General features: G+C 33.4%; 2 protein-coding genes across 2 annotated transcripts; one reads left to right on the top strand and one right to left on the bottom strand.

Moving 5' to 3' along the window:
* Positions 1-139: 139 nt before the first annotated feature.
* On the bottom strand, positions 140-8,145 carry LOC117237088 (neprilysin-like). Its single transcript, XM_033500702.1, has 18 exons — positions 8,066-8,145; positions 7,412-7,566; positions 6,588-6,749; positions 6,366-6,449; positions 5,665-5,870; positions 5,158-5,334; positions 4,925-5,035; positions 4,072-4,213; positions 3,810-3,918; positions 3,257-3,347; positions 2,991-3,167; positions 2,801-2,898; positions 2,662-2,720; positions 2,504-2,555; positions 2,291-2,355; positions 2,060-2,205; positions 1,664-1,825; positions 140-628 (listed from the first exon to the last, which is right to left on the bottom strand). Exons 1-18 carry the CDS (start codon positions 8,083-8,085, stop codon positions 452-454), a joined length of 2,193 nt encoding a protein of 730 aa, XP_033356593.1. The 5' UTR covers positions 8,086-8,145; the 3' UTR covers positions 140-451.
* Positions 8,146-9,884: 1,739 nt separating this feature from the next.
* On the top strand, positions 9,885-18,193 carry LOC117237092 (mannosyl-oligosaccharide alpha-1,2-mannosidase IA-like). The gene is made up of 2 exons (XM_033500718.1): positions 9,885-10,401; positions 17,924-18,193. Exons 1-2 carry the CDS (start codon positions 10,021-10,023, stop codon positions 18,191-18,193), a joined length of 651 nt encoding a protein of 216 aa, XP_033356609.1. The 5' UTR covers positions 9,885-10,020.
* The last annotated feature ends 7,555 nt before the right edge of the window (positions 18,194-25,748 follow it).

Raw genomic sequence — 25,748 nt, 5'->3', positions numbered from 1 at the left:
GAAAAATGTGACGATGGAACAGAAAAGGAGATTTTAAATATTTATTTATGAAAATGGGAAAAATTTTAAAAGGAAAAATCTGCAAAGTTGAAAAAATAAACGAAGATGAGCAATTTTTTGCATTTGATATATTTTCATGTCAACTCTCAGTAATCATTTTTCACTAATATTATCAGCAACGATAACCATTTAGATCTAGTGAAGACTTTCTGGATATTCTAGATTTTTAAAAATATCTACAAAATTTTTGTTATTCTTCAAAGTCTCTAGAAAATTCCACTGATAGGAGAAGATTTTTAAAATCTTTTTGCGTTAAAACAACATTCACTTTATTGCTTATAAATAGTAAAATAATGAAAAGGATACCTTTACTTTGTATTGCAAACCAACATTAAAAAATAACATGTCATTTGAATCCATACTTTGTACAAATTCTACAAGTGCTTCACAATTAGTCCCACAAGTTGCACTTGTGTTGTCGATTCATGGAACTGTTTTGTGGGCAATTGAAGACTTCGGAGAACGCGGCCATATTCGACAGGGCTCCTACGACGCGATATTTGGCAGGACTGTGTTTGTCAAATTCTATATGTTCGTCATATCCTGACTTCGTCGTGGAACACCAGTACTGTAAAGTGAAATTGTGTTAATTAGTCGTCAAACATTTATGTGGTATTTCTTGAGAGACAAAATTAAAATTCAACAATAGAGAGACGACAAAACATTGTTTTATGATATTTGGCTAAAACTTTGTTTTTAACCGACTGTTGACACTTAAAATATTCTTATGAAACAGTAAAAATTTTCATACTCGATACTTCAACGAATCTGATTCCTGATTCTATTCTCTAACTCTCATCTCTCTTTTCCATCTTCCCACTCACTATCCTATCTTTCTCTTTTTGTCTCTCTCTCCTTCCTCCATCTCTCTCTCTCTTCATCTCTCTCCTTTTCCCATCTTTTCCTCTCTTCCTCCCTCTCCTTATTCCACCTTTCCCTGTCCTCTTCTTGTTCCTTTTCCCATCTTTCTCTCTCCTCTTCCCTATCCCCCCTCAACTCCTCTACTAGCTTTACTATCACCTCCAACCGTCTCTTTATTTTCTCCGTCCTCTCGGCCCATGCTTCTTTGCCTCTCTCTATCTCTACTGCATCCTTCTCTGTCACGCTGTACCTTTCCAACGTGTTTCTGCGTTCCTCCTCCTCTCCCGTCTTGTCCGTTATCCTCGGCCTGCTTCTTGTCGCCATTTGTCTTCTTCTTATCCAATTACCTTTTATACTTTCGTCCACCTAACCTCTTCTTTCCTAACTTTCTGTTCCACACTTTCTCTGTCTTCTTTGTCACTTTTTTATACTTTTTATACCCTCTCTTCGTGCTTTCACCCTTTTCTTTCCTTTCTTCTTTCCCCTTTATCTTTCTTTTCCTTTTTTCCCCTCCAATTTTCACTTTTTCACCGGAATCCAAACCAAAGTCCGAATCTGACTTAATTACTGTAGTAAATTTTCCATATTGGAAATTAGGTAATTTTTTATTCCAACAGACCAAAGCCTGTTTCTTTCGCCAACAATTTCCAATATGTATATTTTTAATAATTAAAAATCCTACAGGTGTCAATATTCGACGAATTTAATGGACGTATTATGTATAATATATACAGTAACTCACATTTGCCAAAGATAAGAAGAAAAGTTTGTCGTTGGAAATATTTTCAAAACCTGGTAATTTGCTCTGAATTTTCTCCTTCTCTACTTTCTTATACGCCGAGTACGCAATTCGCACACCAATTGAATCCGCTATGTCTTCATTGTTGGTGTTAGTTCCATTTAACTAAATCCAATTATGCTTTATTAGTATATAGTTTTTTTTACTCAAACGAGAATAAAAAGCAATCAGAATATTGCATGTATTTTACAGACTGTCATAGGAACAATAAAAATCTTCAAAGTAATTGCGTAATTTGCGTAGTTACGCAGTGTACGAGGTAAGTAATTTTCCACCAAACAATTCAGATTATTTTAGTTAATCAAAAGCTTTCAAAACTGTTTTGACGAAAGAATTTACCTTAATGTCCTCCTTAGTATCATTTGAGATATGCAGGATATAGTTAGAATATTGATCGACAAAGCACTTCGCTCTTTTGTCGTATTCTTTTGACGCGTTATGAGATTTCCATGGAATTTTCTCGCCGTCTTTATCAAACTCTATTCCTAATTAAAATAATATGTAGTAGATATAGTTGTGAATATAATAATGCAATTAATTTAGATAATTTTAGATAATTTTAATTTCTACCTGTTCTATCGAAACTATGGCCTAATTCATGTCCAAATATAAATCCGCGACCATAATTGACAGCGCTGATAATTCATACATTTATTAATAAATTAATTTAAACAGAATTTAACTTAGTTATATAAATCGATATATAATTAATATGATTTAAATGTAATTAAATTTAAATACATTACCGCGATAAATTTAAATTACAAATAATGTGGAGCTTACTCTGGTAAATGTGGAGCGAAATAAGGATCTTGCAGTTGAGTCGCTAGTAGAACTAAAAAATTAATATTCAACAAGAAAATTCTAATTTCTCTTCGGTAAAGCTTAGTTCATTAGTAAAAGGATATGAAAAATAGATATTTTATTTTTATAACACTCACAAATTGTATTGGTTTCTGCATTATAATATGCATTATATGACGTAGGATAATCCACCCAACTGAAAAATGATACAATCAAGAGTAAATACAAAATTATAAGCATTTTCCAAATAATTAAAACTCTATGGAAAAAACTCACTGGCTTTTCTTAACAACCTGCCTTAGTATTCCCACATTTTGTGATTTCTTTTTTAATACGTTTAAGATATTTTGAAAGTAATCCGAACCAATGGAAAGCTGAGAACAATTTATAGAATAATTACATGTGTGTTATGTGTGTACAAATAGTTTGCGTTTTCCTACAACTTTAAATATTTTCAAAGAGATACCCCATCGTAATATCGAGTAACTGCATCATCGTTCTTGTACCACTCTGGATATCCAATTTCTATCCCATAATCATTTGTCTTTTGCAACATGTCCAATTTTATAGAACTTGGGAGCCAATGTGTTTGTTCTAGGTGGTTTCTTAATTCTTCTTTCATGTTTTTAACCATTTTCGTTACCTTCGAAAAATATAGTAAAATAATAATAATTTTTAGGTCTGTGGTATTCGTTATTTTTGTGTTACTCAGAGATGTAAATCAGATTTTACCTCATAAATAACGTCGTCTGGCATATATCTTTTAACGAACATGTAGGAAATTGCGGTCTTCATTTCCAAATCGTTCAAACAAGTTTTCCATCTGAAAATTGACGAAATATAATATCTTTCAATCGCTAGAATCTATTCAAGTTTTTACATAAACATTTCATATATTTGCACAGCAGAATTATTAGAATATCGATTAATAAAAAGTTTGGGGCTGCTACTTTGTAAGGAAGATTAAAAAACAAAATTAGGAACTGAAAAAGATGATTAATATCATTAAATGAAGTTTTTATCTTTAATATATAATTATTTTATTTTCATTGAAGTTCCTGTTCAAATAATATTTCTCAAATAATAATTTATTTACGAAATGATACAAAATAAATAATTTGGAAACGATACAAGATAAGTGAAAAATCCGATTATTATCAATTCGGATAATTATACCATCGTTAAATTCAAATTATCAGAATTCTAAAAAGTTCGAAAACACTTCAATATTCGTTTATCCACATGATATAACATCATAGAAAAGTAAAACGACTAAAGAATATACCGAGGAGTAGTGTCGGTAAAGTTGTCTGACGTGGCAAGCCTTATGTTCCTCATCTCTTGCGTGGTATATAACATGAATTTTTTCACCATATTCCATTGAACGTAATTTACTATAAACAAAGGAAATGATAAACGTAAAAAGTGACATTTCGAGAGATCACGTGTCCAAAGGAAATCTTAAGTTATCAAGTAATTACAGTGTGATTATAAAAACGAACAACATTTTAAATTACCACGTATTCGTATAAAGTTTCTGTAGTTACCTATCGTACGTTGAGATGTGTTTCCAAGTAAGGTGGCCAGTTGGTGCAGGAATTTGGGATCGTACACTAAAATGGGTTCAGATGAGTTTACGTGAATGTTCGCTTCATTGCATATATGTTGTATTATTTCCAAAAAGTCTATCTGCAAATATTTTATACCAGATTGTTATCCGATATCATTTATTGCGGATTTTAATTGCGATTATCAATTATTAATGTTTGTAGCTGAATACAATTACAACTGAAGAATGGTTATTGATATGCGGGAAACGAGTAGTATAGTTGAAATTAACCTTTAACGCTCCGACTTTTAATTGTGAATATCAACCGGTAACTCTAACTTATTCTCATCATACTTCGACTTGCAAGTTTTTAAGTATCAGATTTTAAAGAGTAAAGCGCCGCACATCGGTGGTGCTTGAGAGGCACACTTGGAATAGAGCGCCGCACATCGGTGATGCTTGGGAGGTACACTTGGAGTAAAGCGCCGCACATCGGTAGTGTTTGAGAGGTACACTTGGAGCGTTAAGGGTTAAAACAAAATAATAGTTACGTTATGTAAAGAAGTATGTCAGTGCAACATTGATGATTTAGAAAATGACACTTGACTTTAACACTAAATAGAGCAGAAAGGATTAGGAGGTGACGGCTTTAGAAACCTATTGTTTTTACTTACATAGGATAATAACTTATATAAAAATTACTTAATACAAAAGACTTAAAAAGAATTTCGTATTATTGTTGAAATGTTTTCGGAAATTCTCATTTTGTAATTCGAAAGCCTGTTTAATTTCAATTACTTTTCGTTATAAATTTAACTTAAATGATATCACAAAAAAAATAACAATTTTACCTTCGTCGAAGATGCAGTAATATTAAAATTATTATAATACTTTTGCAATTCTTCGATCGTCATTCTTTTGCTATTATTGAAATACTCGCTGTCTAGCTGTTTAACTGTAATCTATAAAAACAGAATAGGTATATTCTTTGTTATTATTATTATTATTATACCTTATTCTTCTTGTACTTATTTCAAACTATAAAATTATTTATATAGCTCCTCCAAGTGAAAAAGATAATTACTTCTGTAAGTAGAAGTTCAAAGTGAACCATTTCTATTACATCGGAAGTTAATTGATTTTCATCTAGAGTGTAACCACTTTGTCTTGCAGAAGTGTTAGCTATGTATGTTATATCAGCCATGTATGCTTCGATAGGATCCCTTCTTTTGGAGGGAGGATTATCGATAACTGGATCTATCTGCAATACAAAGTTTCTTGGTAAATATTAATTCCAAGTATTCTTATGAATTTTGATTTGGAAAGTTTTATAAATAATTTTCGTTTATAATAGTTCTTTAATTATGCAGATTTCTTCAGACATTAATTAAATCTTATCTAAAAAAGAAAAAGATATTTAATATTTAAAAGAAAACTTTAATATACGATTGAAACGCAAAATATCACATATCAACGAGTCTTTCGTATTTTCTTCAAGCTTAAGACTTTCTACAACTGGAAAAATGCTATTGCTTCGAAAATGATCTAAAGAATGTGCTATAAAATGCAAGTAATTATATTCATATCTTGCCCTCAATATGTAGCGTTTTCTATTATTCGGATCAATGTCATATCCAACAGAATAGAAAGCTTCGCATTCCATTGATGATATATATTCCTTATCAATCTTTTGCCACGGCATTTCATCCCATTCGTTTATTGGCATCGCCATTGGCCATCCTCCAGTACGATTCAGGATCCCTTGAATTGGCTCAAAGCCTCTTTTCTCAATTGCATCTACCAGGATATTTTCAGAAAAACTTTCCTTATATTTTGAAGGCGGAAGTTACTATTTTCACTTATTTACTTTTACTTTGCTATTATATGCAATACGATACCATAATGTTCATAATTATTCGAATTTGTAGTTCAATGAATTAGTTATTCCTTGTGTTAAAGCAATTATATTTCCCGGAGGGAATGCTAAAAAATCCTTCAGAATTCTGCTATCGTAAAAAATCCAAGCATTAGAAAAACGATTATTTATTCGAAGTTTATTTATTGATTGTTAATTAGAATTTTTTTACGCATCTTTGTTTCTTTGCAATTTTTATACCTTGAAGATATTCGAATTTTCCGAATATTTTAACTATTTCGTCGAATTTATTTATGACGAAGCAAATTTTGAAATCAACAAGGATACTATTTGTATAAATACGTTATGAATTCTTTCGAATAATTACGCACATGCTAAGGAAAATTTTCAAACGAACAGCACTGCAATTTTCCTACCTACGTTCATGCAGGAACGATAAAATTCTTTAACCATTCTAACAGGCGGGATATCGGTAGAACTGATGTGTTCCTCAAGGAGTTCTTCAAAGAGAAAATTTAAAAATATATGAATATGCGCATTATGAAACAAAGCAGTAGATTGAAACAATAGCGAAGCAATCATATTTTCTCCATCTGCTTTTTCTAACATTAAAATAAGTCGAGAAAATATTTTCTTGCCTTTGATTCGTTTTTTGGATTTGTCGAAGACAATGTTATTGTCAGACCACGTGTCCCTGCCCTCTGGTACAGGATTGTTCTTGCCCCATGAGCCGCAAGCGTACTGGTAGAAGTTTTCGCAAGGATTCACGGTAGTATCTATGTTTTGCTGAATTCGCTTCGCTGTGTAATAAAAACGTAGGAAAAATAGAAACACGAACCGGAATATCGTTATCTTAAGTAGCAATCAATAAGCAAAATATAAATAAAATTTCACTATTCTCCATTATTATTCGTGTTCGAGTTTTTATTAATTACTTAATGACATTTGATTCCCAAACGTTACAACTGTAAATTTATTACAGAATTTTATGAAACCAATAAGACGATTTTAATTAGGAGAACTTTCATTAAATTGAAAACAAAGAAAAAATGTATTTTAAATATTAGTTTTATGGAAGTGCAATAATTTAAAAGAAGAAATCGAACGAATCAACCAAAGGAATTACTCGGTCAAATTAAAGAAACAGTCAAGAAAGAAATGACCGTCAAAACACATTAACTTCCTTTAGCTATACGCCAACATACAGATGTCGTAAATAACAGAGAATTACAAGAAACCTTTGGAAAACGTGATATAAGATGATTTTTCACTCTTATAACGCCTTGCGCGTTTCTCGAGAGTATCTGCAGATTTAAAGATTTCTCGTTTTCTCTTTTCCTTGCGTTATCGTTCGATAACGTATCGACAGTAGAGAACACAGCTTGTTCACTTACATAATGTAACTCATTTACAAGAAAATTACTATTTATATAAATGTTATGTCTCGAAAGCACGAACGTACCGATCTCGTGGCAGTGCGCGGTCTCACAAATTTGTGGCTTTTGATTTTCATCCGGATCTGCTTTCGTGTCATTCATCGTATTCGCCGTTCTTCGGGTCCGAATGAACGACGACGAAGGAAGCAGTGGTATCGCAGTAACGACTGCCAAGTGACATCTGCAACAGATAAACAAGATAAACAATTTATAAACAATTCAGTAATAAATGATTGAAAAAGGATGCCGTGACAGAGTCTAGAAAAATATGTTTTGATGCGATTGATGATTACTGTCTGTTGCATGATCCGCTGATATTACTTTGCGATGCACTCCTATAATATTACAGTTCATTGTAGTAAAATATATAAATTATAGTATCAACAATTACAATTATCATAATTATAATATTATAGCTTCAAATTAGGTAGTTCCGACTGATGTTTCATTTCGATGAAACATAGTGATGGTACCTACGACTGATATTTGCTTTTTAAATGCAGACATTTCCGAACTATATTTCTATCGTTTGACCGACAAATAAACGAAGATGATTTATTTAGCTCGTACATAGCCACATAATTTTTTTTTTTGTAATTGTTGTTTAAAACGCGATTTGATTTGTAATTTCGTTAGGATGATAAATGAATTGTTCGTTTATTGCGCGCTTGCTTACTTACATTAGCCACAGGAGCTGCATGGTTTTCAAGAGAGTGGAATACTAGACTGATGTATCCGTCGTGGTAACAAGCTGTCCAAAACTCGCTAAAGCAGCTGGCTTTTTCCCGTGGAAGCACCTCGTGCGCTCCTTTTGAATTCGCAGACACCAATCACTATGCTAATTTATGAATTACGTTTCAGGAAATAAGCTATCGTTAGATATGTGAGAAATAACTTATTTCATGATTGTCACGGATTGATATTCGGATAATAAATAGGAATGATTCAACCGAATCAAATAGTTGTACATAAAATTTTAATTTATTGGATTATTATCGTCTCCTGCGATGAATCGTTCTGTTTCATATATGTTTAAGTACCTATTAATTATGACAGAGGGCTCCTTTATCATTTGTCACAATTTAGGATTTTTTTCTAAGATGAATCCTTATAACTCTAGAGTCACCTTTTTTAAAACAGGGATTCTTTCCATTTATTGGATTTCCACATTATTGTAAAATTCGCATAATTAACGGTATGTAAAGATATTAAATGGAAAATTAGAAATCCTGAACTAAATATATTTTATTAAAAGTAAGCTTAATATTCTAGAATTATAACGTAATTAAAAGATATGTATATATTTCATGACACGAGTAAGCGTTAAAGTATTTGTTTATAATTGCAGTTACAAAAATTGATTGTACTTTTTTATGATTTGTTACTGGTCATACGTTATTCAGTAACAATTCAAAATAAAAGGTTACATTTAAGATGAGGGAGTGTATGCTGGATCGGCTAAAAACTTTTTGCCAACCTATTCTACTTTCAAGTTTTAGTAGAATAAGGATATACTGCGGAAGCTGGCCTTTTCTTTCTATTTTACATAGAATAGAAAAACTTACATGTTTACGTTGTTGAAACAGACTGTCCCTGACATTATATCAATGACTTGTTTCTTATTCGCGATTTGCATATAATACAGAAGAAATGATATGTGCACTAGATTTTTCTCTACTCAAATTTCAATTAATTGCCATACTATTTACATATTATTACCATATTTGATACACCAATGTATGTGCTACATTATTTTCAAGCATATAATTTGGAAAATGGGCTATTTTAAAAACGATTATTAGTTTGAAATATTGATTAAAATATCTACTTATATACACGTGATCAATATCTTTTTATAATACGTAATTGAAATATTTTTAACTTTTAAAGACACGTAAGTGCCAAAGGCACGAAGTGGAATTGAGCCATAGGATCATATATTTTATTTACAATAATTTCTCATCAACAATGCTGGCATTGTTGGCGGTAGTTAAATATGTAGGATGCACTACGCATGTAAAATCATATGCTCATATTGTTATATCTTTTTCCATATCAAAGTATGAGAAATTATAAGAAAATATCATTGAAGAATAGTGTCAATCATCAATCTTCTCATAATTTTTATTACTTTATTATCTGACTATTATTAATCTAAATTGGTGTTGAGATATATAATAATTGCATATAAAAAGTAGTCAAACGAAAGTTAAATATTATATAAAAGATGCAAAGTAAATTACGAAAAATATTAAACAATTAATTAATTATTATCTTTATTACAAGCCTCTTATCGTCATTTGTTATACTCAAAATTATCATCGAAAGGAAACACGCATTTTATCGACCGTGGAAGCGTGCGCGAAACCGTGTCGGTATTGTGCCGACCAATTGGGGCATCGATTTCACGTGGCTCGCGGCACGTAGTTGGCACATGTGTCGCGCCAGCTGATTGGCGCTTGGTCCTTGACGAAGTGTCAAGTTTGGCGAGCAGGTGGTGCTCGCGTGCCACCGCATTCGTAATGGCGTGCGACGGCTAGGAAAAGGGCAACAACGCGCACGAGTGTTCGAGTTTTCGTCTGTTGTAAAAACGGGAAGTGCGTTGGTGCGTGCGTGACGTGACAGTATCGTGAAAATGACAACGGCGTCGAGCATCCTGCCGTCGTATCAGCGGTTCGTGAATGGTGTGCCGGTGCCCTTGTTCTCGAGACGGTCGTTCCGCCCGCGTGAAAAGTATGTGATCTTGTTGGTGTTTTTGACGTTCGGTGTCGTGTGTTTCGGTACGTTCTTCTTTCTGCCGGATTTCCGTGCGGGCACCGGCGGCGTCGCAGTGAACAGTGTTTACCGTGTGTACCAACACATGCAAAAAGCGGGACCGGAGCTGCTAATACCGGCGCCACCTCGTCTGCAAGGGGGCCTCAAGGGGTCTATGGGTCATCCGAATGCTGTGCCACCTGGACACGAGGGCATCGATCATCAGGATGTACATCTTCTCGAGGACAAGCAAAAGCTGCAGGTCCGCGCGTGTGTCCATGCCTCGACGTTTCTTTCGCTTCTTTCGATTCTCGATTCCATTCGACTTTCGATTACCTAGCCTATTTGAAACCTAGCCGCGCTCTCTGTCTCTCGTCTGTCATCGTGTTCGCCTTGGTTATAATCGAGTGATACCTTCCTTGACATTAACTCGACGACTTTTATTGCTACGCTGTTCTTGTTTCTTAATTTTATTCCATGTGCTCCGTTCTTTCAGCTGTTACACGCTTTCCCGATTCGTTTGTTTACATGCTGCTATGACGTATCGCGGGTACACGTGAGCACGCGTAACAGAGCAAAAGTTCGCACGGTGCATGATTTCCGATATTTTCCATCGATTCACAGCTTCGTCTTTCTCCGTTATTTATTCGACCTGGTTCCCGTAATAACGGTAACTGTTAACGTGTTTTCGATCTCGAGGTATATACTCATTAACCATCATGATGCTAGGCATCGTCCATTTTACTCGATGATCGATACGTCGATACTTCGAGAATCGCAATTATTATGGAGTTTGGAGCTCCGTTTCGTTAAAGTTCCGCGTGTCGCGTTTGTGATTTCCTTTTTTGGTTCCTTTTGCGCTGTAATCTGTATCGTAACATGCGAAATGCGTCAAACGTCTTGCGTGGCCGGATATTTATGTACAGTGGAATATTGAAGTCCGAATCGATGGACTCGATCGTATTCTATCGCCCGGGATTTCTTAACCCTGCAGCGGTCTTTGAATTTTTATATCTCAGCCTTGTTCTTTGCATTACCAAACAAACAAGATTTGTAATGTTATAAAAAGACATTTAACATAAAATCAAATCGAGAAGTCATGAATGTTAATAAGATTTTTTCATACTATGTTCAAACTGAAGATATTTTCTAATGTTAGAAAAGTAATAAATTTATTCAAAATGGCCGCAAGAACGAAACAGGGCTAAGCCGAGAAACGTATGTCGCTGTTTTATGTACACTATGGTTCATAAATCATGGAACGCTTATTACGAGGTAGGCATTGTAGGCATGTTACAATTGCAAAATACAGTTGATATCTATTATCTAAAATTAAATAGAATATTACAAGGGAAATTAAATTATATTATTACAGTATAGTTTGAGTGTATGTGTGCATCGTGTGTACTAAACGGCGAGCAAATTACGCGCATTGTGAAACACGGCTGTGTGAAACGCATTGGCCGGGATTGAATTATCTAATTTTTCGTCGAGCTGCGGGTCGGTACCGCGGTCGCGAGAACGAGTTTTATCAACGTTAATAGACTCTCGCCCTAAAATTTCTGAGCACAATTTCCGACGCATCGGCGCGACCCTCGTTGAGACACTTCGCTTCTATCGCCGCGTACATATGTAACATGACGCGTAACAAAATGGTAATGTTTGTGTCGTTTATTTTTAATCCTGTTACGATCCTCCATTTCTTTGTTTCTTAATCTCATCTTCGTTTTTATTGATTAAAGGGTCTGTATCGAGTTAACAAAGCGTAAAGTTAAAACGAGATATCACGTTTATGGATAACGATTCTTTCTTATTTTCCTCAAGCTTAAGAAATTTTCTAACAGAAGCGAAAAAGAGAAAAAAGAAGGGAATACGGTTAACCTCATTTAAAACATACATGAAGATATAAGCTGTTTATTGATTATCGTACTTAAGGGCCGAATGTTGCTTCTAGTTTATTACTTTAAAACATCGCGATATACGTGTATAAAGTAACTTTAAAGTATGATGACATTAAAGCGATAGAGTAGCGTGTAAGTCAATTAATTTTAAATGTAGGAGGATAAATTGTTTTCTATTAAGAGAGTGATAATTGAATTATAATTATTAGTCTTGATACAAGAAACTACAGAATATCTATTTATTTATATCGAATGACGTAAGATGACTTCTGTTTCACATTTCTTTCGCAACTCGTTTAAGATAGGAGAAACAGATCTCTTATTAATATTAAACTGATATTAAAGTTATAGTTATTGATTTTAATATGTAGCGAAATAAAATTACAGATCATAGAAAATTAGAGAGAAGTTGAATTATATGATATACAGGATAATACAGGAACAAAGTAACATTGTCGATTCAATTGATTGAAATTATAGAAAATCGAAAGTAGAGTAACGAAACAAACAAGAAAAATATTCTTTAATTTACTTCTTTTCTCTTTTTTCTGCCTTCAACTAATATTTAACACGGTGCATTTTTTAAGAAAAATTGTAACATAAATAGACATGATACATTTTTTAAGCAAAATTATAGTTTAAATAGATACGATATATTATTTCAGCATAGTTGTAGCTTAAACACGGTATAATAACTTGATATTGATATAAACTATGCTTACAACAAACTTTTGTCACAGTTTACGATACCCATGTGTACCTTTAACATTTCAAGAGCGTCCCACGGTGTTTATTTACTCGTTGGGAGTACAAATCGGGGGCGGAGTCGTTTGGGAGTTACAAATCTACATGGCATATGTAGAATGTTGAAGAACGCGGTGAAAGCGATATTAAAAAAAGAAAAAACATCAAAATCGGTGCGAGAGAAACCGAAAGACATATCTCGTTTTATCGGCTAATTAAAGTTGACGAGCGTTAGATTGCAGCTTGATTTACGAGCCGATCGCGAATCGGTGCCCGTTTTTGCATTTGCCTGAAACGCCAACGCCCCTTGTTACCGTGAAATAATAGAATTTATCGGGGATTCGCGTTCAATCGCGTCGCGGACATACGTTCGACGAATGTTTAACGTTGCGAAACGCGTTGCTCCGTGTAAACTTTGTTTGCACCGTTCTCGATAACCGTTGCCAGATTTTCATTGTAAATTTTCCCTCGCGAACGAAATTTTACAGACGTGACCGTTCGTGAACGTCAAGTTTTCAAACGTAATAATTTTTTGTGAAAATTTATTCTATAAAATATATCTTTATCGTTTTCAGGTTATTATATTGCTAGAATTATTATAAAATTATGGCCGTATTATTGCTCGTGTGTTATTACCTTTTACTACAACTAGATCGTGGACTTTTATGCATTTATGGGAAATTTATGTGAGAAAAAATACACATAAATACATGCAATACGCGAAAATATATAAATGTCTAGAATAGTGGATTTGTTAGAATTTCTAGTAGCTGAGAAAAATTGATTCAGATGTTATTTCCTTAATTGCATCGATAAGACTATGAATTTTGCATAAATATCCATCTATTTATAAAATGTGCAATTGCGTAGAGAAGTAATATAAAAAGCCAAAGTTCAGTATCTTAAGGATAAATAACATCTGCTAAACAGGAAGGAGGAAAAATGTTCTTATAGAAATGAAGTAAGAAATTAGTATTTTTAGAGCTATAACACAATTCAGTATATAATAAATATCAATGTATGTTTAATTTTTATATGATGAACCATAAATTAAAAATAATAATTTCTTATGCGATATATGATATTATTAATATGGTTAAATTTTTTTCTTAAAATTTCTCTTAGTCGTTGAAAATTTCATGTTATGTTAAATAGTTATACAGGATGTAATATCAACACGAATCGCAGGATATTTGACCAACGGTCGTTCATGAGTTGGACTTATTGAAATTGAAGCGCGATTCTGATGATAATTTCATCGTAGAACTAGAGTAATTCGACTGTAATTCAGCAGTCGCTCGCCAGTTTAACAGGTTTAATAGTCACACGTGACTATTGATGATCGATGATCGAGCAATAGGTAGCGTTAAAATTGATTCGTCAGAAATGTATGTGTTTATTCTGGAAAGTTTGTTTGTCGCTTTCAATTCGATCGATCTGATGATTGCAAAAATACGGGATTTTAAACCGAACACCTGTGTATTATGTTATCGACGTGTACTTTTCAATCAGACAATTCCCTGCTACTGTTACAGATGTAAGGTTCACATCGATTCGCTATCTACATGCGATCTTTCCAATTAATACGCGTCGTTTATGAAGTCTAATTTGCATAATGAAGCCTTGCTGTGTGTTTTTACCTGTGCAATAATTGGCTACGATATAGTAAGGTCACGGTTACGATACAGCGTAGTAACTGAATTCAATGTAGGTCAGTTGGTAAGAACGAAAAGACCTATAACTGGTCTTTAAGATTTGTTTAGTAAAGATGTAATCTGATTAGGTAGTCAGATATAAAATTCAAAACTTTTCTAACATTATATTAGATATTATTATCAAATGACAAACGTTTTATTGCAATGTTAAGTTACCACTATTAGATGAAGAACGTTCTTTAATTACCACGGATTGTGGAGCATTAAAAAAGTATCCTTTCAACTATTTAGAAAATTAGGATGTCTATCATTTTTTAAATGTAATATTGAAATAGATATTTTTTATTTTATAAATACGACAATAGAGCTAGGCGTTTGTATTTAATTACAGTGTATATATTGAAAATATATTGAAAATTATAGTGTTCGCCATTTCTTGAAAGTAATTGCTTACATAAAGATGAAATATGATTAAGATTTGCGAAATTCAATAAAATTAATAAATAGAATCTATATGGGTAAAGCCAGGTACAAAATTGGACAAATTCGATGAACTTAAATAATTTGATAAGAAATAAGAAATGTTTTTTTATCGCTTCGGAAAATAACTTTCTTCTAGTTTCATAAAATGAAATTATTTAGGTTTTTTTTGTATTTTCCATATTTGTCAGATAAGTTACACTGTGTTTCAAGGATTTGTTGATTTGCATGCCAACTTTTTACGTAACTTTCCAGATAACGAACAAGTTTAACGCAGTGAATATACTTGACGTTTCGATATGTTCATGTAAGAATCTCGTATCTCGAAACATTGTGCAAATTTAATTTAATGGAGGAAAATTATCGCCGTAGTGTAATTTTTCTCTAAATGATGATAGTAGATAAAGAGTGTTTGTTCGCTAGTCGATGAAATCCGTTGTATTGATTCGATATTATCGAGCGAGAAACCGAGGCCTGATAAAATAACTGTCACATAACTATGATATATAACAGAAGAAATTCGGTAAAATAATACTTAAATAAGGAAGTAGTAGAAATTGGCGAGTAAGGTAGAAATGATAAATAGGCTAGATATTTATTGTTATTTAAAATACAGAGTAGAAATATTGACTTCGTCTGACGTAAAGTTACAATGCTTGTACATAACGTAAATTATTTCGCAGATACGCGAGAATTTAAAAGGAACAGTAACTATTAATCAAAGTAATGAATGTGGTTAAGCTATACGTATAATTAATGGAAATATGGAATTACGATAGGGAATTTTATTTAACGTAAGTTACAAGCATGCACGTGTGTTAGTTCTGTTTGTGATATTTTTGTTAATAGACTGTTACGAGTACCTACATAGTGCATAGTAGAGGAAAAGTTGTGTTTTTGGCATTTGATAAAAACACACTTTTCTGGATTTGTAAACAGTATGGTATCTTAGATAAGGTAAATCTTGATTCGTAATCGTTTCACGTGCTCGTACGAATAACGTTCCAGGTATAACTATATTTACAGGCAGAATTCATATTTAATATACTAGAATTTTACAGATTTTACGCTACGTAAAAGAATTTCACGGTGTAATATAGAATGTATTCGATGTTATTTTTATGGTGGATAGGATCGTAATCTTTGATAAAGAAAGTGATGGAACGAATGCAAGAGGGTCAAATTAACATCAATTAATCAGAAGATGAGCAATCTATAAATCATTCGAAGTTGTAACAATTATTTAAAATTACATCTACTTTTCAAACAGAAACTAAGATAATTTTTCATCAGTTTAAACACCACGACAAATTGAATTAAAACCATTTTTCACGTCAAACGGTGCAATACAGTTAGCGTTGGAAGCGTTTAATCGGAACGCAACGAAAACGAAACAATGTGTCGCGTTATACATTGCAACGTTTCACCTTTCGTTCTGTTATAACGACGACTAGACGTTCGAGACTGTCGAGAGCAACGTTATCCGAGAGAAGCGAAGCGAAAGAAGCGTGTTCGAGCCGAGATTGCGTTCGGATGGCGGTATTCGAATAAATGCGCGGTCCAAGATCTCTCGAGCTGTCTGGGGAAATTTGATTTTCATTCGTGCGGTCTGGAAAAATTTGATTTTCATTCGAGCGGTTTGGGAAAATTTGATTTTCATTGGAGCGGCGCGTATCACGGCTCTTCGCGTTCTTAAGACGAAAATTTTGTATAAACCACAAGTGAACGTCGCTCGAAACCGGGAAAATGGGTAATCTGACCGAGCGCACGTTGATAAACTGTATTGTAAACGACTGGGAAAATAAATGGAATCGTTTGTTGAATAAATGGGAACGTTTCATGATTCAAAGAGACTGTGTCGCATGTTACTGACCTCTTCTCCAACTCAAGCATCCCGTACCTTGAATAATTGACATCGATGTTCCATTTCGTGAAAATTTTCTAATATTTCTTCCAGTCATTGTATCGTTGTTTCGAAAATTTGCCTTACTTTTTTACTCTTGATCAGATATCCACTCTTTTCTTCTTACGAGTTAATGCTGAATATATTTAATTATTTATGAAAATTGAACGAATTTCTCGGAACTTTGCTTTTTCATCTCTTTACACGCTTGATCAGATACCTATTTCTTTTACGTTTCGAGTTAATGTTCAATATGTTTACACTACGCTTGTGTTTGATACCTTTGGAGTTTAGAGAATCAGCCGTTCAAATAGCTTTGTAACTGAACAATTCGTTATTTAAGATATGCATGGTATCTTATTATAATTTTGTCATACAATTATTTCCCTAAATACAAGTACTCCCAAAAAATATAAGGATGAGATTTCTCTGAATATATAAAACGAATATCTTTTTCGGAACAGAATAAATTTCACTGAAAATATTTTTTCGAATATTCGGAAAATAGACATCTGGATACATTATGATAGAACGCTCTCTACATAAAAGAAGATTCACGTTAATAGAGAAACTCAGGCTAATACCAATTTTACAATTTGTTTCATTAGTTTTTGTAGCTTGAAATAAAAGAATGGAATGTCTGCTTGAACAGTATTTTTGATTAATATTCTTTCAAGAACAATCAATTGTACGCAAGATCCATTAAGATAAACATCATTTACTTGCATAAATAAGAAACGCAATCTCAAATTATTCCAAACATTGAACCGAAGTACATCTTTTCACTCAATTTTCTCCTCTATCGCTCTATTCATCATTCCCTGTTTTGTATTCGTTCCGCCCTGTTGGTCGTTTCAAATTCATAAATTAGAAAATCAGACATTCAGTTTCTTCCTTAAATACGCTCGAAAACAATCGAATCTCATATCGAGAAGACAAGCTCTTTCGATCGGTGAATTCTATAAAGAGACTAGCTCAACGAGAGATCATCGGTTTTCTATCGATTTTCGATTTTTGTCCTCGAAATTCACGCATTCGATCAATTAAAAAACCGTCGTTCGAAAAATCTCGAGTCGCAATTCGATCCGGCCGGATTTTTAGGCGAAAATCGACGAGGAGTATCAGCAACAGAAGACGCTGGAGAAACCGGAAGTGAATGGTGATTCGCGTGTGCGTGCGAGTAGTTCATCGTCTTTAGTGCTTCACCGGAAGGATGACGTTCTGGAAACCGTGCCGCCTGCGTCTGCGAGTAAACTTCCTTTGACGGTCGGTGGAGAAGACAAAGACCCCATCGCCAGGGAACGAAGGAACAAGGTGAAAGAGGTGAGTATTTTTTTTCATTTAATAACAAGGCATTGGCTCGTTCCATAATAGGCTGCGGACATTTATGCTATACTTTTACAAACATAATTAAAAATGTAATGTAGGCTCAGAAATTTGTGCCACCTGTTAAATATTGTAACGAGTACTATATTTTTAGTGTTTTATATATTTTCACATATTGTGTGTATTTTGTGCATTTCTGCATCTTCAAATTTTCTATAAGTGCATAAAAATGCGCAATTCTTCGATGAATAATCTGTTAAATTTTTCTGGTATATGAGGTAATAATATTAATACTTCTGGTATTAAATATATATATGTCAACGCGACCGATTTAAATATATTTCGTATTATTTGTTTTTTTTTTTTAGTAATTTTGTATTATTTAGTTATCTACATATTTCTGCAAAATGTGCAGTAATTTCGATATTGATAAAAAGTGAAACCAATCTGAAAATGTGTGTAGAAATTGCAAGATATCTATTGGAAACATATGTACATATAACATGTGTGTAATATGAATAGCCATCTTAAACGTATAATGAGCGCTAAATATGGTTCAACTGATTATTAAGACTTATTAATATAATGTATATCTAACTGTTTAATTATTTTATGATCTTTACAAAATACGTACTTGCACTAAATATCTTGTAGCTCTTAGGTATATTTTCAGATATGTTCTGAATATTATCAATGTAATCATGATAGTTGCGTCTCATAACAGTGCTAATTAAATGTCAAAATGTTCCGTGTAACACACATAATGTACTCATGAAAGATGATTGCAAGTGTTCGAGTATATTTGTCACTGGCGTTGGAAAATCGGTAAATAAAATTAGCACACCGCATCGTGTGCCAGGCGTTAAGCGGTACGCGAATATGTTGGAAAATAGACTTCGACGTGTTTTCAATGCGACATAAATTTTCAAGGAAACAGAAAAACAGAAACGGACAATGTAACTCGTTTCGCGTTGTAATTTGCATGAATTCGTCGGTTGTTTTTGTTTTCGTGGGAAATTGTATGGTGGAATCGAGATTGATCCATCAGCCATGCAATTCGCATAATTCTCCCGTGTACACCGAAACGAGCGTTTAACGGGCCGAAGTTATTTTTTTCTCTGACTGAATTCAGAGTATTGCAAGCGAATTCAATTGTTCTTTTTTATTAGGTCGTCCTGGAAAACGTAGTGCGTTTTCAAAGTCTATTTTTCGAACCGAAGCAAATAATGGAACGTACAAACAATCGGAAGATACATCATGCTATTGAATGTGGAAACATATTGTATTTTGAATGATGTATTAGTTACAGAATTTTAAGTATTTTATCTTAACTGGAAGTTACCAGTGGCTGTTTTAATACGAGTTTCTTTTAATTTTACACGCGTTAACATTTGAGGGATTATTTATCACTATGAGCATTTTTCATTAGTTTCGTAGTATCGTAAAATGTTATCCATAAAACCAAAAGACTAACGTAGTCAACGTGTCCTATTCAAAATTTCATATTCTAATTCTTGATATACAACTTATTTAAACATAGGAGTATGTAATAATATACTATTACTTTCTCTAGAATAGTGTAATAATCATTCTATAAATTGTTATCCGCGATATTAAAAGGATTTTCGTTGCTTTCAATACAACGATCGTTCCTGTATATTTTCAATCGACGAAAAACGAACGTTTCGATTGGTTTGTTTTTGGTCCACGTAACGGGTTTTAAATTGCTGCTCCATCGAACGAATCCTCTTTATAATAAACGACATTTCGTCGATTCAAACCCCGATCCGCTTTAAGCGGTGAATTTTTCACGACGATTCTCGTCTCTGCAAAGCATCAGGTCTGTTCATCGATCGCGTATTCATCGAATTTCCGGTAGGACGCTCATTTTCATGCTTTATGAATGGCTTGCTGCGCTATTATCTATTTATCGCTCTATTAAACGCTTCGTGCCATTCCAGTGTAAATAAACGCTTTGGGTTTCATCGTCGATTTTTAACGTCATCGTATCGCAGAAATATCATGGATCATTGATTTCGCAGATTTGTGCATTGCCACCGGCTCGTTAACCTGTTTTTTTCACGAATATTTTTCTTTCTTTTATTCCCTTTTTCCCTCTCTCTTTTTGATTGTACGAGCTACACATTTCTACTCACTTTCTAAAATTGATGACGCGTTTCCAATTGATCCGATTCAATAGGAGGCTCTCATTCGATACCTCAAGCGAGATCGTACTTTGTGCTTTAAAACTATGGGATGAATCTATTTCCTTTGAAAGTTGACTTTTATGTGTAACGCGAGCCATTTGGAAAATTTGTATTTTCTGTGTAAAGCGATATTTGAGATGTTTGTAACGTATGAAGATTTAAAGACAATTCGAGGAACTATTTATATATGATTCTATGTTTATTAGATATTAAAGCGAGATGTTTAAGTACATAACTAGGTATATCTTCGTCGATTCTCAATTTAAACTGAAATTGGCGTGCTACGAATCTGATTATATGATTTATATACATATCATATCTTTGAAGATGTTTCAGTAATAAAGTAATGGCAAATTATCATTATTTTATAATTCGTTATGAACACAAACTGTAATTATTTTTTCATTACCATACAAAATCTTTCTTATCTCATTTATCGCTTAAAAATCAATCAGTGATGATTGAAGTGATGAATCATGAAGATAAAGCTAAGAGCTTCGCGATAAAATAATTCCATAAGTAGTTGTAACTTCTTATCTTGCATATTTCTTTTGAGATAGCAATCTTACCGTGTTGTAGTACATATTTGATTTATTCGACTTACTCTAGATATATACTTGTAGGCAAGTTAAAGATAAATTTTAGTTATTTAATTATATGTACTTAACTCTCTTTGGTAATTTCATATTCATCATATCGCCATACACTCTGGTATAATTTATTAAATTGCCACGCTTTATTAAATTTGGTGCTCTACAATTTTTTTCAATTACTAATATTCGTTATTCTTTCCTTTAATTATATTCCCCATATTTCATTTCACTTACATTTTATACGTAATATTATATTTAACCGACTAACTTATGAATTTATGTATACGTATAGAAATACGATGAATTTAAAGCTCATACAGATCATTCTAAGATTTTACTTTCTCTCGAATAATTCGTTATACCGTAGAAAGGGATATTTTTTGTTAGTTAGTCGCGCACAGGCTCGTTTCAATGATTTCATGCACACAATGCGGCGTTTTCTCGCCTGGTAATTAAATTCAATCGGTTCTACACATATTCGCTAATGCAAGGCCGCAGTTGCATCTAGCTTTGTTCCTTTTATCTTTCATTACGGCTGCTTGTTCATCGCTCAATGAACTGTTGTACACGTGGAAATATGCGAACGTTGTCGCATCAATGGATCTGCAATCGTCTTGAAATTCTCTAGCCATACCCATAATTGTTGACAGAATATTTTGCCAGCAGAGAATTCGAACTGAATTCTTAATTTTGCGATGGATTAATTTTTTAATTTTTTAAATACAAATTCGTAACATTTTAAAATGTAAACTTAAATTAAAATAAAGTAAATTAACCTCCCATAATTTGTCGCATATAATATAATATAAGTATTATATCTAATTAAAGACAATTAAAGACAAATTTAAATCTAATAAATTAATTAAATTGGAATTCAATACCTTGACAAAAAATCACACATTACAAAAATTGTTCTTTTCATTAATTTAGATTATGGGTTCTTTTCAAAGAATATATAAAGTACAATCTTTTAACTGGACAAATAACATTCAAATAAAAAAATTAAAAAATCGGACTTGGATCTTCCTTCTGTGATCCTCAATTATTACTATGTATTTATTAATTATTCCGGAAACTGTTTTATGGTAGGAACTTTGATAGAAAGCTTCTTAGGATTTTAAAGAAAGCAATAAGCTGTATAAAAAGTTCTGTTAATTCGATTTCTTTTTCCTTAATAATATAAGAAAATCGTTTTTCGCGAGTTACTTTCGCTGATTTTCCGAGTGGATTACATTTTTATAGTTACAGCCAGCTTTTCTAAGAAACGTGGAAGTTGCAGTTTCGAGTTCGTGCTCTTGCGGAAGGATTAAAATTTTGAACCGGAGGCCACGGTCTACGGTTTATTTAGTCGAGAAACTTTCAGTGGATTTCTTCTAACGTTTTCTCATTCAGGAAACTTTTACGTGAGCAGCATGCAATATTTCGGAAGCAAGAAATTCAGGTGACGCGCGAAAGATAAATTACACGTTTAACGATAGAAAGTCGAAAGTTTTTTGTCCCTTTAAAAATGAGTAAAATATCTCATACTCTTGGACTCCGAACGTTGAACGAGTAAAATGAAGAAATATCATATGGCATTTCACTTTCACTGAATTGAAGTCGGAAATAACGATTGAAAGCGGAACGAAAAATTTGAGAGCAGAAAATAGAATAATTTGTATCGTCGTCTTCTTGTATGGATTTTTTTCATAAAGAAATTAGCCTTTGTATTACAATTTTTTATATTAATGTTTGTAGTTTTTCAAATAAAACATTATTTCAAGTAGTACTTTGAAAGTATCCTGAAAAGAATGAAATTTCTATATTTCTTTCTTACTAATTTCAAGTTCAAGAATAGTTACAGTTTCTTCTATCCTATGACGATCTCCTCAGATTAATGCGCGATATTGTTGCATTTGAGATCGATTATACCAGCATAGTTGCGTCTGATAAATAACGTCCAATGTCCCACCATTTCTCTATTACGATTCATTAAATTTGATCGAATGATAAACTCACCACAGTGGTGATTTTCCAAAGGTATTATTCATCGTCCAGTAAGTACCTACACTCTCTATTCCAGAGTTCAATCTCGCGCGAAGTTTGACTTACTCATCTAGTAACTAAGAGCTGAGGTCAACCCGCGCCCTCGTTAAATGCTCTATTATGTAGATATATAACCAAAACCTACGTTCTTGGTACTTAGTTAGTGTCAGTGGCAGTTACTTCATGTCACAAATTCGTCTAGTCGATTAAGCGCCTATTCGAACTCTGTTGTACTTCCTGTAACAGTAAGAAACTATCTTTGGAATATGCATGTAGAATATATAGAAGATCTTACAGGAAGATGAAGTTCGGTGGTCTAACTGAATGAATGCTTAATGAACATTTACTTTTACATAAGACAGAGTAATCAAACTGCTGAAATACGTTTCGAATTCTTTTCTTCTCCTTTTTATTTGGATAACATCGTTTTTATCATGATACTTATGAAAACGGCTGCTGTTACAGTCCAACTGAAAATTGATCATCTGCAAAAATATCGTTAATGTGCTTGTCTGTAAGAGTGAATGATAACAGACTTTTATCTCTCGATAAGGCTTTTCAAAAATATATTTTTCTAAATCTAACATTTGTTAAATTCTCTACTTTATGTAATTGGAAGAAGAAGAGAGAAACTTTAACCGTTTGACGACAGTTCACTTGTTGCAAACATCTGACGATTAACTTCTGTCACTTGCCAACCCTTCTAAACTCATCTTACCATGTGTTAGGTCGAAGTGTCAAAATTCATTTTAAAAGGATGCTATCGTATCACGTTTTTGTCGATAGACGAACTGAAAAGATTTTAACAGTAGTAGGTTAAAAATGTATGGAGACCTGTAAAGTTGAAAATGTGGAAAAACGAGCGGTTGTGTAAAGCTGCAACAGTCCACCAGGAGGGAATTCCAGTTTCAATTCCGGCTGCAACGACAGCGGAATTCTCTCTTCGTAGAGACATATCCGGTTTTCGAAGCAGATGAGTCGGCGCTCGGTGTAGTTTAATCGGTTACACGTAAACCGCGGCATCGAATCTATCGGCGCGTCAATTCCGATTCCCATTCCGGTGAACCGTTTCCGCTTGTTGGAATTAAACGCGGCCCTGTGAAAAGTTTATGACGCTAATCATGTTCGTGTCCTAATCGGCCCGGTGGTGGCGATTGAAACGCGCGTTTCGTTGCGTTTTACGCGTTGAATCGCTGTCCGATCGATAGAGACCGGTTTGCTAGCTGTTAGCGAATTATTGTCAGGAGTAATTGGAAATAAGAGATCGACCAATCTCATCCTCTTGAAAAAGAAGGATACCAAAGCCTTCGATGTACTAGGAAATCGTTCTTTTCTTAAAGGATAATGACTGATGCTTCCCTCTCCATCTTTGGTATTAAATTTACTGCTGAAGATTGAAGTCTGTTAAAAAATATTAGAAATATTAAATTATGAGTTAGTCTTCGAGTAGCGTCGTTACATCGCGTGACTTTAACAACCAAAGTCGAATTAAAAGTAAAAGGTTATAATAAATGTTATAATAAATTACATAGAATTATAAGTTACGATATAAATTACGAATAATAGTAGTTGCTAATTAACATTACGAAAGAAATATCGATCCTTTAATTATTTTTATTCTTAAATTCCTTTTTGTTCCGATCCTTCATTATAACGATATCTTTAATTTGGAGTCTTTCGTAATTATCCATCCATGATCAATTAAAACACGAAGACTAAAGAACTTTATCAACTGAGAAACCTAAAAGAGCATCTGTTAAGCTCCATATATGATAAATTATTCCCTCTTCACGTAAGAATCTATTTATGCTTCAGATTTAAGTTCCGTTGAATACGTGGAACATTTCCAATGCCATATACCGCAAAACATCGTTCCAGACATTCCGCGATTCAATCGCATTTACATTCTGTTTGTTGTCTTGAATATTCAATATACTTATTTCAGTGTGACAATAGGAAGTGAAAATTCTGATGATTTAATCAGGTTTCGCTCGATTCCCTTTAAAGAATGAACGACTTATCCGCGGAGAATCCAATAAGAATATTCGATTTTCGAGCGAAAAGCTTAAAAAATACGCTCAGTAAACAGGACGTTCACGTATTTGCGATCCATTTGGCCGTGCAGCTTGTTAAATTCGCACGTATTTTCCGCTGCTGGATCGTTAATTCGCCGTTAATGTTTTTATTGGGAGGAAGGTGTATCGACAACGCGTACGCCACTCGCTTGAATATACATATATTCGTAACGTACCATCGAACGAATCAATTTGCCTTTTCACCTTGCCCCGAGGAGATGTGTATTTTCAGTTGGAAACAAAACCGTAAAAAAAAACACCACCGAATCGTTTCGACGCTGATCTTTTTAAATTGGTTTGTGTATTTTTCGAACGCAACCTCGATTTATATGCTCGTTGAACGCGTCTCTCGTTTCTATGTGCTCGGTTTCTGATACTCTTTAATGGAGGCTCATTAATGATATCCGTATGTATTTTCAAATAAATACTTTCCGATGTTCATTTTTTACCATAGGTTATTTGATATGTATCCTGAACAAAGTAATGTTTTCAGAGAAAGGAAGAATAGATCTTTAAATATTCGCAGCAATTATGCAAGTATGTAACATTAATATCTGATTGCACAAAGATTTCAGCTGATAATGATCTTATGGTAACGCCACTTTGAAATGTTAATACAATGCAATGTACGAGAGATTAAGATCAATCACAAACGAAAGTTCAAGCATGATGTTCTATAAAGAACACCGTTAGGTGTGGC

The sequence above is a fragment of the Bombus vosnesenskii genome, unplaced genomic scaffold (genome assembly GCF_011952255.1).
Source record: "Bombus vosnesenskii isolate JDL3184/JDL3185 unplaced genomic scaffold, Bvos_JDL3184-5_v1.1 scf7180000013357, whole genome shotgun sequence".
Classification (NCBI taxonomy): Eukaryota; Metazoa; Arthropoda; class Insecta; order Hymenoptera; family Apidae; genus Bombus; species Bombus vosnesenskii.
This window is presented reverse-complemented; position numbering and strand designations above follow the sequence as displayed.

Coding starts and splice junctions, on each gene's coding strand:
- LOC117237088 (XM_033500702.1), bottom strand. CDS start 8,085: ATGCAGCTCCTGTGGCTAAT. Junction 6,750..7,411: donor CGCGCACTGCCACGAGATCG/GTACGTTCGTGC, acceptor TTTATTACACAG/CGAAGCGAATTCAGCAAAAC. Junction 2,899..2,990: donor TTACTCGATATTACGATGGG/GTATCTCTTTGA, acceptor AATTGTTCTCAG/CTTTCCATTGGTTCGGATTA.
- LOC117237092 (XM_033500718.1), top strand. CDS start 10,021: ATGACAACGGCGTCGAGCATCCTGCCGTCGTATCAGCGGTTCGTGAAT. Junction 10,402..17,923: donor AGGACAAGCAAAAGCTGCAG/GTCCGCGCGTGT, acceptor CCGGATTTTTAG/GCGAAAATCGACGAGGAGTA.